The 16,367-nt window shown below is 31.7% G+C and overlaps 1 protein-coding gene across 1 annotated transcript in view; it reads left to right on the forward strand.

Annotated features, from left to right (window-relative positions):
* Window positions 1-2,777: 2,777 nt before the first annotated feature.
* LOC117172562 overlaps window positions 2,778-16,367 on the forward strand; it is a 32,182-nt gene continuing 18,592 nt past the window's right edge. The window contains exon 1 of the mRNA XM_033360624.1: window positions 2,778-2,855. Coding sequence (XP_033216515.1) covers window positions 2,801-2,855 — 55 coding nt within the window. The 5' untranslated portion in view covers window positions 2,778-2,800. The remainder of the gene's footprint in view (window positions 2,856-16,367) is intronic.

The following is a 16,367-nucleotide window of genomic DNA, read 5'->3' on the forward strand; positions in this document are numbered from 1 at the left end:
TGGTTATAAAAACACGTAAACTCAGAAGATGTGGACTGTGACTGCACCATATATCTAGTCGGGAGTGGTGCTGACTGAAAACAGATGATTTGGAGCGATTCTAAGGACTTATTGAACTACGCTCGTACTATGAAGAATCGCCTTTCAAATAATGGTTAAAATTGAAGAAATAGATATTTCTCTTATCGTTAAAAAAACAAAATAAAAAAAAAACAAAATAACAAAAAACAAAATAAATTTAACTTACTACATTTTTCTGAAAATTTTAAAAAAGCATTCAAGATGTGAAAAAATTTACTCATAATCTTTTAATTTTTGCACAGGAATTTTAAGAAAAATAATTTTATCTCCTTGAAATCTTTCACTCACACTCTTCTTTAAAACATAACAAAAAATGGTGCGACAAACTTGCACAAGAAGGCTTAATAAGAATTAAATTCCTTATTTTTTCTAAAATTATAGAATATGGAAAATCTACGAAATAATTTAAAAAATTTGTGATATTTTTTTAAATATTCTCTCAGAATTCATTCCATTCCATTTTTGGTTGAAAAATAATTTTTTAAATGAAATTTTAACTGTATGTTTAAAAAATGAACTATTCTGTTGTAAATTCGATTGCGTGTTTTCTTAAAAACAATTTTCAGTTGAAAATTCATTTCTTCCATCGAAAATGAAACTATTTTAAAATTAAAAGTTTTTAAAATAACTATTTTGGTTGATAATTTAACTGTTTTGTTGAAAATTCGAATCTTTTTTTGTTGAGAAAACATTTTCTTATACTAAAAATTTAATTCTATCATTTTTGGTTGAATTTTCTTTTCTAGAAAATTGACCTTTCTCAGTCAAAAATTCTTTTTTTTTGGTAGAAAATTATTTTTCTTGTTTAAAAAATCGTCCATTTTAATCAAGAATTCATTTCTTTGGATGGAAATGCATTTTTTGTTGAAACTTCTTTTTTTTGTATAAAATGGTTAAAAGTTCATCTATTTTTTGGAAATTACACTATTTTGTGAAAAATAGTTCGTTGTAAATTGATTTTTTAAACTGATAATTTAACCGATTTTCGTTGACAATTTATGTATTTTGTTAACAAAAATTGTTGCTGTTTTAAAATTAATTTTGAAAATTTTAAAATTCTGTTTTCGGTAGAAAGTTGTTGGTTTGAATATTAAAATATTTGTTTGCAAATTTAATTTTTTTCTTGGGAATTTAAATATTTTGTTGAAACTTTGATTTTTTGGGGTTGATAATTATTTTTCAACTGAAAATTTATCCATTCAATTTTTCGTTGAAACATTATAATTTTAGTTGAAAATTAATTTTATTCGTTGAAAATTCCATTTTTTGTTTGAAAATTTGATTAACCCATTTCTGATCGAATACTTATTTTTTGTTGATAAAATCGCATTTATTTGGGTTTAAAAATTAAATTTTTCAACTGCAAACTTCAGTATAAACTACAATGTTTAAGTTAAAAAATTTATTTTTTAAAGTAATTTCTTGGGTTGAAAATTTAACTATTTTGTTGACATTTTTTTTTATTTGTTAAAAATCCATTGTTTACTAAAAATATAACTGAGGCATGCAGCACTAAATTTGAAACATTTTAGACCCAGAAGTATTGTCTCCTACACCTATTTATGATTTCGTCGTACCTTGTAGCCACCCATTTCACGGTCGCCACACGTGGCCATAGGTTGTGATTTCCCACGAGGCTACTGACAGCTACTCATAGATGGCAGTTGCTCCTAGTATGATCCTATACGGATCTGTTCATTATTCTCCAGGGCTAACTTCTCAATCAGTAAAGAAACTTTCTGCAGACCCATTTCCAAAATTATCGGTAAGATGGATCGCTTGGGCAGGGCATGTGGACTTCCTCCGATCGTACCATCTGGCGGACATCTTTCGTACTAAACCAGCGAAATTTATTGACACATATAGTGCTCCCAATTTTGAGAATTTTTTGAACTGCGCCTGCGTCAAGCCGGCCACTCGATTGGTTACTGTTAGCGCTCACCTTTTAAATGATATTAATATTTAAATTTACTATTTATGATAAATAATGATTGGGAAATTCATGAAAAGTAACTTCCTAATGTTTTCTTCCAAAATTTGATTTTAGGATTAAGAAATTACTGTTTATGCATTTCCTAATCATTATTTATTATAAATATCAAATTTGAATATTTATACTATTAAAAATCAGCGGGCCAACAGTAACCTATCGTGTTGCCGGCGCGACGCAAGCGCAGTTAAAAAAGTTCCCAAAATTAGGAGCACTGACCTCATATTGCAAAAAGCGGACACAGGAATATTTCAAATATGGAGGCAATATTTCGTGTAACTACATAGGGTATGTAAGCTTTTTGAGAAATGACGATAACTGGGATTTTGGTCACAGGATCGTAATAAGGATGTTGTAAAATTGTTGAATATAATGAAATGTTTAATAAAAGTGCTGTGTCATCTCCAAAAAATGCTTAGCAATTCCTCCTAAAATAATTTATCATACGAACATGTGCAGTCATTAAAACCTTGACAGAGTTAACGTTGGATCAATACGGATATCTTTTTTTCGAATCACTGGTATATGCGGAAACAGAACAGAAGATCTGTATTGAACGATAATGTATTTTGCAATAATATATACGCTAATCTAAAAGCTTTAGTGAGATTTTGTGAAAGAATAAAAATACATGCTATACAGACAGCCTGCTAGTATATATCTGACATTATCTCGCAGAAAATAAATTAAGTAAGAAGTTAGCGGCTTTCAAATTTACTACAATAGAATATGAAGTTCGCCGATGGTCTATTCCTCCGTTTATCCCTTTTTCTTCATTCTATTGGTAAATATATAATTGATAACAATATAATATATGTTTATAATTTTAAGTACTTTTGCAAAAAAAGTTCGATCACAAGAATAATAGAGAAATAAATAGAGAAATTTGGGTCATCTTCAAGGTCCTTTTAGAGGTCCTTTTAAGAGTAATGCGACGGTAACATAATGGTCCTTTTGTATTCTTCACGCACCAGGCGGGCAGAGTTATTGACAGTAGATGGCCGTCGCCAATCCGACTCTCCTTTTTTAAATTTGTCTTCAAATTATAACCACTTTTTTTAATTGATGAATTTTTTCATTATACTTACTTATAATTATGACATATAGACTAATTACAATTTTCTAGTTGAATAAAAAAATGTTGTCTTTTTTGGCGCATCTCATTCCATTTACGAGAAATGTTGTATTAGTTCCAATTTTAAACATTAAAAAAGAAGTTAGATGTCTGTAATCATCGAAACCCATCGATTCCGAATTATTATGTTTTAGGCTGTTAACTCTGAAATTAAAAAATATAAATGATATTTCTACATTTTAATCCGAAAGCTTAACAAAGAACCCTTGAGAGTCGGCTACTCTATTGAGATAGCCTCTCTGCTTGTTATTTATGATTGAATTCTTATTTCAATTTCAGCCTGTCTGCTTGTTATTTATGATTGTATTTTTATTTCCGGCGATGCGTAACTCGCATTTTGACCTGTTTCAGTAGTCGTAGCCCCACTCGCATTGATACCTGCTTAAGTGTACCCCCACCATTGCTACCCCTCACTTGCCTCTAACCAGTATATCTCGCGTCGGATTAGAGGCGAGCATACCTGAGATCTTGAAATTAGTATCCATTGACCTCACCAACAACACCATCCGCATAGATTCTCTCGAAGCCGGCTCCGCAGTGCAAATTGAGGAAATTCATCTCGTTAAGAATAAAGTAAAAGACCTTAAGATGAAAGTGGCTGCACTTGAACACGCGCAGAATCTGAATGATCAAGCGGTTTTACATACTACTCTTAAAATCCATGGTCTTCCAATGAAGTTAAACAAGGACCTTACGTCCAACGTAGAGTTGATTGCCAGGGTTCTTGATGTACCTCTTCTTAAGGATGACGTTGTCAACATTTACCGTATAATTAAAGCACCGTCACTCACTCATCATACTTTCCCACCGATCATTATAGTCAAATTCAACTGTCAGGATCTATGCGATAAAATGATCAAGAGACGTAAAGTCAAAAGGGATTTTTCTACCTCGTGTTTGGGATGCACCGAAAAAGAGAAACGCTTTATTTATCTTAGCGAGGCTTTAATTCTACTCAACCGGAAAATCTATGCTATTGCTCTCGGTCTCCGAAGAGACAAGAAAATTAAATATATTTGGATTTCTTTTGGAAGAATTTTTTGCCGTAAGGAGGACGGTTCGCCGAGAATACACCTTGCAAACCTACTATCTGTAGTGGGACTACAATAGCAACCACAGCCTAAGTCCAATATTTTTTTAACTTTTCTCCGACTAACTTTAGCGCTCATTTTTTTCGAGTAGAAAAGTATTTAAATCTCTTTGCTTTATTTCTGAGACACTTCTGTTTCACCTGCTTAAACACTTATAGTAAATATACAGCATTTGGTCATACATATTAAGTTATATTTTCTTTCATATGACAATTAACTGCATGCTGGCCATATTATGTGCTGTGCCTCAGAATGATTATCGATCTCGATTTGACGCTTTAATGTGTATTTATTACTATAATAATTCAGCCTTGCGCCAACTCTACAAATGGACTATTTTTATGTATCTTATTCACATTGTAATGTTTCTCTTTATATATCAATGGATACCTTAAGCATTTGCCATGTTGACGTCCAGTCTCTCTTGGCACATTTTCTAGAATTTAAACATTTTTTCATTACATGTTCCTGCATTTAATTGCTGTTTCTGAGTCCTGGTTAACTCCAAATATATCTTCTAGCCTCGTTGCAATTGACAACTATTCGCTCTTTCGAAGAGGCAGAGGTGAGAGAAGGTGTGGTGGAGTTTGTCTTTTTCTGCATAACGGTTTGAGTGGAACTGTGGTTGTAGTGAGTCCAGTGGAAACTTATCCCATGACCGAATTTCTCTTTGTTGAAGTTAAGTCAACATCTGATAGTCTTTTAGCGGGAGTAATTTATAAACCACCCAATGCCTCCTATGGCCCAGAGCTTGAATCAGTAATTTGTTCACTTATTCCTAGCTTTAACAGCATTATCCTTACTGGAGATTTTAACACTAACTTAAATCTCACTTCCAATCATACTTAATATCTTACATGTTTGGTGTACTCTTCGGGGCTCTCGATTGTAGCTCACGATTCCACTCACCATACTGATCGTTCCAGTACTCGTATTGACAAAATTATTGTAGACGATATTGATAAGGTTGTCTCCCACGAACAACATTCCATCCCTTTTCTCTCTAACCACGACTTGATTAACATAACCTTTAAATTTTCCTATAATTTAAATTCAATACCAACCCAAACGCTGGTGCGGAATCTCTCTAATATTGATGAATATGCATTCCATGAACACCTAATGACGTATGATTGGGAAAAATATTACTAGATACAGATATAAATAATAAAATTGACGCTCTTACTAATTATCGAGTCTCCGCATTCAACAAATTTTCACTGCTACACGTTCCTAAAAATTTCAATAAAGCTGCCCCTTGGATCACATCTGAAATTAAAAATCTGATGAGGGAACCTGATGGCAAGTGCTGGGTTGCAAAAAGAACAAAAAGCAGTATAATACAAGCTGAATTTCGTAAACTCAGGAACTTAGTTCAAACTAAGATTAGAGATGCGTTAAATCGATACAATTATAACGAGATTGCACATATAGCTAATAATAGAGATAATACTTTTGAAAAAAATACTTCAATTTAAACGCCATAGGATCTAAAGGATGATCAATCAAAGTGATTAAACTTGCCCTTTCCATTATCTTTCCTTTTCGTTTGCATATTTATAATGCTTCCCTACAGTTCAATATTTTCCCAGATATCTGGAAAAAGGCAGTTATTTGCCCAGTTCCCAAAATTTCTAAACTTACTTCCCCGAAAGACTTCCGGACAATTTCTTTTTTATGTGCACTATCTAAACCACTTGAAAAAATTGTCCACCTACAACTTTCCAAATTTCTCGAAATATCTAGAGCCACTGACCCAAGTCAACTGGGGTTTCGGGCGAAACATAGCACTCTTACTGCTTCCCTTAAAGTAACGACGGATCTTAAATTAGCAATGAATAATAGGGAGATCACGATTGTTGTCTTGTTTAATTTTTCGAAGGCTTTTGATATGGTCAACTATAAGTTACTCTTACAAAAATTATAATCTTTTAACGTGTCAAGTTCTGTCGTCAAATCGTTCCAATCCTATTTTAATAATAGGCCTCACAGAATTATTAATAGTAGTGGTCGGATTTCTGACTGGTGGGAGGTCAAGAGTGAGGTTCCTCAGGGTTCCGTTCTGGCACCCCTTCTTTTCAATTTGTTCACATCTGACCTCGGAAGTGAACTTCAATATTGTTGCTACCACAAATATGCTGGCGATTACAAAATTTACTTATCGGGACCGATGTCTTCTCTAGGTAGAATACTTGTTCTAGTCCAGGAGGATATCGATCACGTGATCCTCTGGGCCTGGAAGAATGGTCTCACTCTTGACCCGGGCAAAACTCAGGCAATTGTTGTTGGACCTACTTCATCTCCGTCGTTTGAAACTCTGGCATCATTTCCGTCACTTTCTATTGAGAGTCACATTATCCTTTTCTCGGAAATGGTTAAATATCTGGGATATTTCCTTAATCGTACGTTGTCCTGAAAGGAGCAGGTAGAGAGCATCTCGGATAAAACATACCGAATTTTACATCAACTATATAGGAATAAGGAATCTTTACCTACCTCCACTCGGATATTTCTGGTTAAGAGTTTAATCTTGCCTCATTTTGACTACGGTTGTTTAGTATATGATGATTTAACCGACGATTTAAATTTAAAGCTCGAGCGTGTGTTAAATGCCTGTGTCCGCTTTATCTACAATTTGTCTAAACACGATAAGATAACTCCATACCGACATAAGGCTGGTTTTCTTAATGTTGCCTAGAGAAGACAATTCTTTATGTGTAATTTGCTCTACACTATTTTTTAGAACAAAGCTCCTGAGTATCTATTTAACCTCTTTTAATTTGTAGACATAGACCTTCTAGCACACTCTAAGCTTCGTAAAAGGCATTCAGTTATTAAGATTTCCTTGCACAGAACGTGTAAGCAACAAACGTCATTTATAGTAAGAGGTGCCCGGTTGTGGAATAAAATACCATATAGTATCAAAAATGTACCTTCCCTGTGTCATTTCAAAAACCTCTTTTTCAAATATTTGTACAATATTTGTAACCCAACTCTTGAAATTACTCGGTGGTAAACTCTCAAACTTAATTCTCCGACATTTTATCTTCAAATTTCCTTCCGTTTTTATGAACTTTTGTAAATTTTAATTTTTATGACCTTGTATTATCATGTTCCTCACAGGGCTATTTAGCCTTAGGGACGTTTATTTAATAAATAAAATAAAAATACTTATAATCCCTTTGTATTTGCAATGCTTATTCATAGAATTTGTATATATTACTCTAATTTGGAAAGCTTGGATTTTAAATTTATTATGTTTTGAAGACCTTAAACTGGAAATATAAAACTTCGCAAATTTTACTATTCTTAAAGGTTTAAAAGCGAGATTTGAATGCAAGTTTTGATGTATCAATCTGCATTAAATCGCCTGGGAATATTTTCCATAATTTTAAATTGATGGAGCTATCAATGATTTTAATTTGAAATAAAATAATTTTACCATCTAAGGATTCTAAAGAAATAGAATTTCACTCACACAGAATTTAAAATTTATCAAATTTACACGCAACTGATTCAAAGATTGACTAATGTTACTATCTTACATATTATTCACTTTTTTAACGTTTTCAGTTTAAAATTCAATAACCTTATGACTTCGAATTACAAAATATTGTACAACTGGGCTGATTCAATGTATATATTAATATATGAATTACGTTTACTCACAAAAATATTAAAAAACTTACGGATAAACATTATTGTAAATAGTGCTTGTAACAAAACATTTTAGAAACAAATACAATTTTTTGGGCAGTTATTTATAATAATATTCTCTTAGAATAATTCCAGAAATTTTGAGTTGTTTTAAAAATATTTTGATATGTCCAACGAGGAATTCAAGGGTGACCTTCATTTTGACCTTGAAGTTGACCTTCATGGTTTTTTAAAGGTCAACTTTGTTTTTTTTTTTTTAAATAGAAACCCCCTTTTTTACATCTGCAATCGATAGAGCGGAAAATTCTACGTTCAGGTACGTACCCAAGTCATAGGTCAATTTTCCAAGCAGTTTATGTTTACGTTTAGCATTACCCAGGAACAACGACGTTGACGTAGTAAATTCTGTTCCCTTTGGGGTGCTTGATTAGCGTGAGTCCCCTTGCCTCTCACGTTTCAGTGAAGATGTTCGAACTGAAAACCTTGAGCTTCTTTATAAAAATCTATGCGATTGTAAAAATGAGTTACAGCATTACGCATCATCTACCTATCAATCAAAGTAGCCTGCTGCAGAATCCGATTCTGTAATTCCTCTACGCTTTGCGGTTGCGTTGAGTGTAATTAGCTCTTTAAATAGCCTCAAAGAAAATAGTTGAGAGGCGTCAGATCAGGAGATTTAGTAGGCCACTTGATTTCACCCCTTCTTCCAATCCACCTTTGAGGGAACTGAGTATCCAAATATGTTCGAACCTCCCTACCGTAATGAGCCGCTGCTCCGTCCTGCTGGAACCAAATATTTTGAAAATTATCGCCTGTAATCTCCCTTATTCTTGGTACAATTTGGTTTCTGAGATGCTCTTTATATGCACGGGCATTGAGATTACCATCAATGAAGAAAGGGCCTATCAATGTATAATTCAAGATACCGGCCTAAACATTAATCTTTTGTGGATATTGTGTGTGACTCTCCAACATCCAGTCCGGATTTGTGTCGGACCAATATCTACAATTTTGCCTGTTAACTTCACCTTTTAAAGTGAAAGTAGATTCATCTGAAAATACTGTATTGTACAAGAAAAGAGGATCTCTATCAATTCTGTCCATCATAATTTCACAAAATTCCACCCGACGATCAGGATCGTCTTCATTGAGATCTTGTACCAGATGAACTTTGTAAGGATGGAAATTAATGCTTTTTAAAATATTTCGCACTTTCTCAGGAGCAACGTCACGCTCATCACTAGTTCGACGTAAACTAAGGTGTGGGTTTTCAACAAATACTTGGGCTATGTCCATCTGCAACTCCTCAGATCCTCCAGATTTTGGCCGACCAGTTCTCTGAAGGTCCTTGATAGATCCATGATTCATAAAGCTCTTTACAGTTCTTTCAATTGTTAATTTTGAGACAGGATTTAACCCTTCTCCATTACGAAAAGTGCAATTAAAAAGCAAACGAACTTGATCATAAGATCGATCTCGATCTCCCCAACCACGCATCATCAATACAGATACGGTCTCTCGTTCCGAAAGTTTAGCTTGCGCCATAATAATCTTGCAGCGAAAGATAGTAAGTATGTACTCGCAATACGTAACTTAAGTATCGATTCGTACTATTCGTATGAAAAACCGTATAGGACTTATGGTATCGCTTTAGGTATTGACTTAGGTATCGAAAAACGGTATAGGACTGTATAACTCTCCGGGGAGGAACAGAACTCTCACCAGAACACCTGGGACTTTTAATGAAAAATTTCCTTATGATTTTATAATATTCACAACGCTGTTACCAAGATCAATACAGAGCTCTTCAATGAATTTCTTGTTGAAATTTACTTTAGGAATTACACTGACCTCTTGGAAAACTTTGCTAATTTCAAATAACCTCTAACTGACCTTGAACGTTACAATTGACCTGTGACTTGGGTACGTACCTGCACGTAGAATTTTCCGCTTTATCGAATGCAGATGTAAAAAAGGGGGTTTCCATTAAAAAAAAAACAAAGTTGACCTTCAAGAATCCATGAAGGTCAACTTCAAGGTCAAAATGAAGGTCACCATTGAATTCCTCATTGAAATTGACTTCAGGAATTACACTGACCTCTTGGAAAACTTGGTTAATTTCAAATAACCTCTAACTGACCTTGAGCGTTACAACTGACCTATGACCTTGGTACGTACCTGAACGTAGAATTTTCCGCTCTATCGATTGTAGATGTAAAAAAGGGGTTTTCCATTTGAAAAAACAAAGTTGACTTTCAAAAAGCCATGAAGGTCAATTTCAAGGTGAAAATGAAGGTCCATATTGAATTCCTCGTTGAAATTCACTTTAGGAATTACACTGACCTCTCGGAAAACTTTGTTAATTTCAAATAACCTCTAACTGACCTTGAACGTTACAATTGACCTATGACTTGGGTACGTACCTGAACGTAGAATTTTCCGCTCTATCGATTGCAGATGTAAAAAAGGGGGTTTCCATTTTTAAAAAAACAAAGTTGATCTTCAAAAAGCCACGAAGAGCAACTTCAAGGTCAAAATGAAGGTCACCATTGAATTCCGCGTTGAAACTTAATTCAGGAATTACCTTCACTTTTTTGAAAAAATGTTTTACCTGAGGAAATATTCAACCGTCCCGGGAGTTTTATAGACACCCTGCATCTTAGAAGGCTGGCGTACCTAAGAAATATAAACTGGACATTGTAAACAGAAATCATAAATTTTATTTTACGGATTTCCCACGATAAAATTAAGCTGATGTCTCTTTTAGTTCCACTTTAGCCCTTGGAGTTTATCACACTCAAATTAGAAGATTAAAAAAAAATCTTTGAAAAAAATGAAATTTTTTGGTCTCTTCAGGTTGTAAATTAGAGTACATTTATAGATTTTAAATTTACACGTTCATGTTAAAAAGTAAAACTGATTTTTTTTTGTATAAAAATTGAACTATTTCTTTTTAATTTGTCTGTTTAATTTAAACTCATCTAGTTTCTTTTGATATTGCATTCCTTCTGGGTTAAATATTTAACTTTCTTTGTGTAATATTCTTCTTTTTAGTTCGAAAACTCATTTCTTTTAGAAGACAGTTGATATTTTTTGGTTATGAAGGCCTCTGTTTTATGCAGATTATTACTTTTTGGTGGAAAATTGTACTATTTTGTTATAAATTCGTTCTTTTTTATTTAAAAATTTATTTATTTCAACTAAAAATTTATTCGTCTTTTTTGGTAGAAAAAATAATCTTGGGTGAAAATTGATTTTCTTAGTTCAAAATCAATTCGTTCCGAGAAAAATGTTACTAGTTTGTAGAAAATTCGTTGTGTTTTGGTTAAAACTTAATCTTCTTACATACAAATTCAATTGTGTAGTTAAAAATTGATTTGCTTGCAAATTTAAATATTTTCTGTTGAATAATCTTTTTTTAAATTTATTTTTAAACCTAAAACTTAACTATATTATTTATATTTGCACTTGGTATAAGATAATTATTCTTGGTGGAAACTTCACATAAATATTTATATTCAACTAGTTGGTGAAAAATTAAACTCTTTTCTTGAACTGAAAATTTATATTTTTATTAAATCTTCTTACTTCCGAGTAAAAAATTGGAATATTTTGTATAAACCCCGTCATTAGCCCTAAAAGTATTTTTAACAAGATTTAACCGGATTTCCAAAATTATATAGAAAAAACAATCTGGAAGATTTTCGGACATTTCAAATTTTTTTGCAGGATTTATCAAAGATGGTAGGAAAAAGTCGAATCATTTTACACAATATTCAGAAGTTTTGAACCAATTTCAAAAATAATTAAAAAGTTGAAAAGATTCTAAACAATTAAAAATAAAATTAGATACGAAAATTGCTTTAAGATTCTTATGAAAATTAAAAATTATTTTTTATCTTAGAAAATTAATTTAAACATTTTTTAAGATTTCTGGGGAAATTTTAAATTATATTTTTGTTTTAAAACTTATTTTTCACAAAACACTTAAAAAGACTTTAAAATAAAAACAAATTTGGAAGTATAAAAAAATTAAACAATTATTATTTTAAAAAATTAGATTAGGTTAAAATATATTTAGAATTTTTGAAGAGATTAAAAATAATTAAAAATTTGGAATAATTCGAAAAATTGTTTTAAAAAATACATATTTTTGAAAATCTTTAAATAAGGTTTTGACGTTTGTAAATGATTTTTTATAATCTTCAGATAACAACAAGATATACTTAAGATTCGTGTAAAAAATAGGAAATATTTTTGTTTAAAAAAATATTTAAAAAATCTTTTCACAAGATTTAAAAACAAATTTTGATCTGTAAATAACAACTGAAAAATTATAAATTTTTGACAATTTAAAATAAAAAGAACTTAACTTCTAGTTTAAAAAGTGCTAATTAAAAAATTGTAATCTATCAAGTTTTAATGCTTTTCATTGAAATTGCTTAAAATTATATAATTTAAAAGAACAATTAATTAGTTCATACATTCTTCAAATTAGAGCATCGAAAATTATAGCGTGGATTTTTTTTAACCTTCGATCTGACAATTTATCAATTTATTTAATTGGAAAATTAAAAATTATTCTTTGTTTTTTGTCAATTAATTTTAAGGGTATATTTAAAAAGATTTAAAAAGATTTCGAAAATTGTAAGAAAATAATCTGCAAGATTTTAAAGCATTACAGTGAAACGCTTTAATAGCCCTCCCTTCAATAGCCCTTCCGAGAAATGACACCGCGCCGATATTTGATGTAACAGGAGCAGCGCGGAGTGCGCGGAATCTGCGCTTGTGATTTAGGCGAGCACCCAAGCATGAAAAAACAAAAGCGGAGGGGGTTATATTGAGTTAGTTCCCACCCACCGTCATCCCCAATATCGGCGCTATAGAAGAGTTTCACTATATTTATTCACTGTATTTCTTAACTTATTTTTATACGAAGCGCCATATCGAGTTGAAAGGGAATAATAAATAAGAAGCAACTTTTTCCTTAATTATTCGAATTTAGGACCAGACCCACTTTTCTTGGTGCCTGCTCGACACATGGCCTGAATCTTTTTGCTTAGTTAGATAAATAATATCAAACAAATCATGTATTAGGTTAAAGAATAAAAGGAGAAACGTCATTATTTTAAATCTGGTCATGTGAACCACTCGTCATATGGTCTTAAAATAAAATATTTGATTTCGCGAGACTTCCGCAGCGCCCCCTCAGCACCTGAGCTTTTGCGAAAAAAAAACAAACGCCCCCAATGCACCTTTCCAGTTCGCTAACTAAAATACGCGATACATACTCGTACTTGAGCGGTAAAGTTGGACCGGATCTTTCTAGTTCGATAACATCGGCAAAGAAGATCGGAGTGGGTAGTTGCGCAGAAATTAAAAAAAAGTAGAGAAATTAAAAAAAATTTTAACTTAAATTCATTTAATTTAATTAGAAGAAATAATTAGATATCTAATGTCCAAAAGTCAGTATCATATCAGAGATTAATAGAGAGTAACAGCCCTTTACAAATGTCAGCTAGTAGTGAAGTACATCCAAGAATCTGACTTTACGACATCGTCTTTACGACATCGTTCCGACATCTTTACGACAACTTTAAGACAACTTTACGACATCCTATGTCCATGTTGTTAAGGTGTCTTTACGATATCGTAAATAAGTCGTTTGAGCTGACGATGTCTTTACGCTATCGTAAAGACACCGAAACGACATGGACATAGGATGTCGTAAAGTTATCGCAAAGATGTCGTAACGATGTCGCCAAATTTTGTGCCTACTGGAAATTGCCGAACGGAACTGACGTGCTCTACCGATGCTGAGGAGGCCTCTAGTCCATACACAAGAACGGCCGGACCTCGGAATAGCCAGAATAAGTAGTGGACGAATCAGAAACATTCGGCGGAAACAATGTTGTTTTTGATTGGCCAACGCCTCATTCCGGCCATTCCGAGATCAGGCCGTTCTGTTGCATGGACTGGAGGCCTTAAGCCCGAGATGAATTTCCTCCATGAATTTGATCAATATTTGAAGTTCTGCCTTTGATTACCTATAGTTGAATTTCTAATTCAAAAACACAAATTTTCAAAAAAAGATTTGAATTTTCAACCCAAAAAGATGAATTTTCAATAACACAGTTAAATTTCTCACCAAAAAAGATGACTCAAAAATTGTTTTTAATTGCATCAAAATATTTACATTTTTATCTAAAAAAAAGCAATTTCTACTGCAATATATGAAGTTTTAATTAAAAAAGAAAAATTTGCGAAAAAATGGTTGAATTTTTATCTAAAAAATCCGCCCGACTCGCGGGCACCTTCTCATCGCCCGCTACGCGCGCGACTCGCGCTCGGTCTTTTTTTATTTCTTACACTTGTGCACAGATTTTTTTAAACTAAAATTTAAAACATCGACAGCAGTAATTTGGTGATAGTGACCTTTTTTTAACTTCTAAATTAAATCCGTACCTGAGTGACCCACGAAAATTCAATTAATGAGGGTTTGGAGGGGGGGGGGGGATTAGTTTCAAGGTTGTGTTAGATGGGAGTTCATATAATCTAATTTTCACATTCCCGGTCCACAATGGAAAAAAATGACATTTTTAAATCAAAATAACGTACAGCCCACAAATGTAGAGCGATTTGAACAGAGATTTTTTTTTAAAAAGCTGTTAAGATATCTAAGAGAGCTGTTAAGCCTGATTTTTTAATTAGGTTTTTCAATTTTTTATAAATAAACAAATATCACGAATGAATGGTCATTTTATCTATTTGACGTTCCCGGGGCTCGAGATGTTCCAATATTATATATTAAACAATACACATTTTTATAAACAAATTATTTGTTGGAAAAATGTTTTCTACTATTTTTCATAATTATAGGTTTTCTCAAGTTTTATTTCAAGAAATTTGAATGGAAACAATATAATATTAAAAAATGTTTTCTTAAGATTAAAATGCTTTACATTATAAACAAATGTAATGAACAAATGCAGTAATCAGGCATTTTTCGAAAGAAAAATTCGTTTTTTTTATGTAAATTTTTACAAATTTACAAACTTTATGATAATTTGAGCAAAATTCATAATTTTTTGATTATTTCGTATGATTTTTCAAAAACAAATTTCATAAACAAATACATTATTCGAGCATTTGTTGGCCTAAAAATTCGGGTGTTTTAATGCCAGTCTTTTTAGTTGGGAGCTTTATTAGAATTTCAGCAACATTCATAACTAGTTGATGAATTTTATGATTTCTTTAAACAAACTTGATCAACAAATGCATTAATCGGGCATTTGGCTACAGAAAAATTCGTTTTCTTCTATGGCAACTTTTTAAATTAGGATATCGAAAAAAATGTTATCGACAAATGCCCGAATAATGTATTTTATTATTGAACTTTTATTTGAAAAAATATCAAATTTATTAACCAATTATGAATTTTGCTGAAATCATCATGAAGTTCCCCGTTAAAAAGACTGACATAAAAAAAAAATTGTTCCGTCCGCAGATGTCCGAATAATGCATTTGTTTGTTAAATTTGTGTTTAAAAATCATAAAATTCATGAAGTCATCATGCACGTTGCCGAATTTATTATGAAAATCTAAATAAAAACTCTGATATCGAAACAAAACAAAATTTTTCCGTCGACAGATGTCCTAATAATAAATTTATTTATTAAATTTCTTTAAGAAAATCACGAAATTGATTAAAATATTACAAATTTTTCTGAAGTTTTCATAAAGTTCCTAATCAAAAAAGTTGACATTGAAAAAACCGAAATTTTCTGCAGACGAATGCCCGAATAATGCATTTGTTTATTAAATTTGTTTAAAAAACCGTAAGATTAAGCAACAAATTATGAAATGTGCTGCAATTATCACAAATTTCCTAATTAAACAAAATTTACATCGAAAACAACGAATGATTTATATAATAGTGTTTCCATTCAAATTTATTGCCATAAAACATTAAAAAAAATATTTATGAAAAATCGTAAAAAAAATTTGTTCTAAAAATAATTCGAAAATCAGGTTTAATAACTCTCTTAGAAATCTTATTAGCTTTTTTTCAATTGTGTTACCCAAATCGGTGAATGTTTGTGGGCTGTACGTTATTTTGAACCAAAAAAGAGATCTTTTTTCGACTGTGAAATAGATGAATAAAAAATGTAATTTTTGACTTTCCATTATTTAAATTTCTAACCAAAAAGATGACTGTTTAAAACAATAGTTAAATTTCGAATTTTTGTGCTAGAATAGATGAACTTTCAAATGAAAAAGTCAAAATTAAAAAAATAGTTGTGTTTTCATTTAAAAAAGTACTCAAAATATTTAAATTTTCAAAAAAGCGGTAGGATTTTTAAATTATTTCAATTTTTACAAAAGTGAGAAAAAATTTAAGATCTAAAGATTT

Source organism: Belonocnema kinseyi, chromosome 1 (genome assembly GCF_010883055.1).
Source record: "Belonocnema kinseyi isolate 2016_QV_RU_SX_M_011 chromosome 1, B_treatae_v1, whole genome shotgun sequence".
Lineage (NCBI taxonomy): Eukaryota > Metazoa > Arthropoda > Insecta > Hymenoptera > Cynipidae > Belonocnema > Belonocnema kinseyi.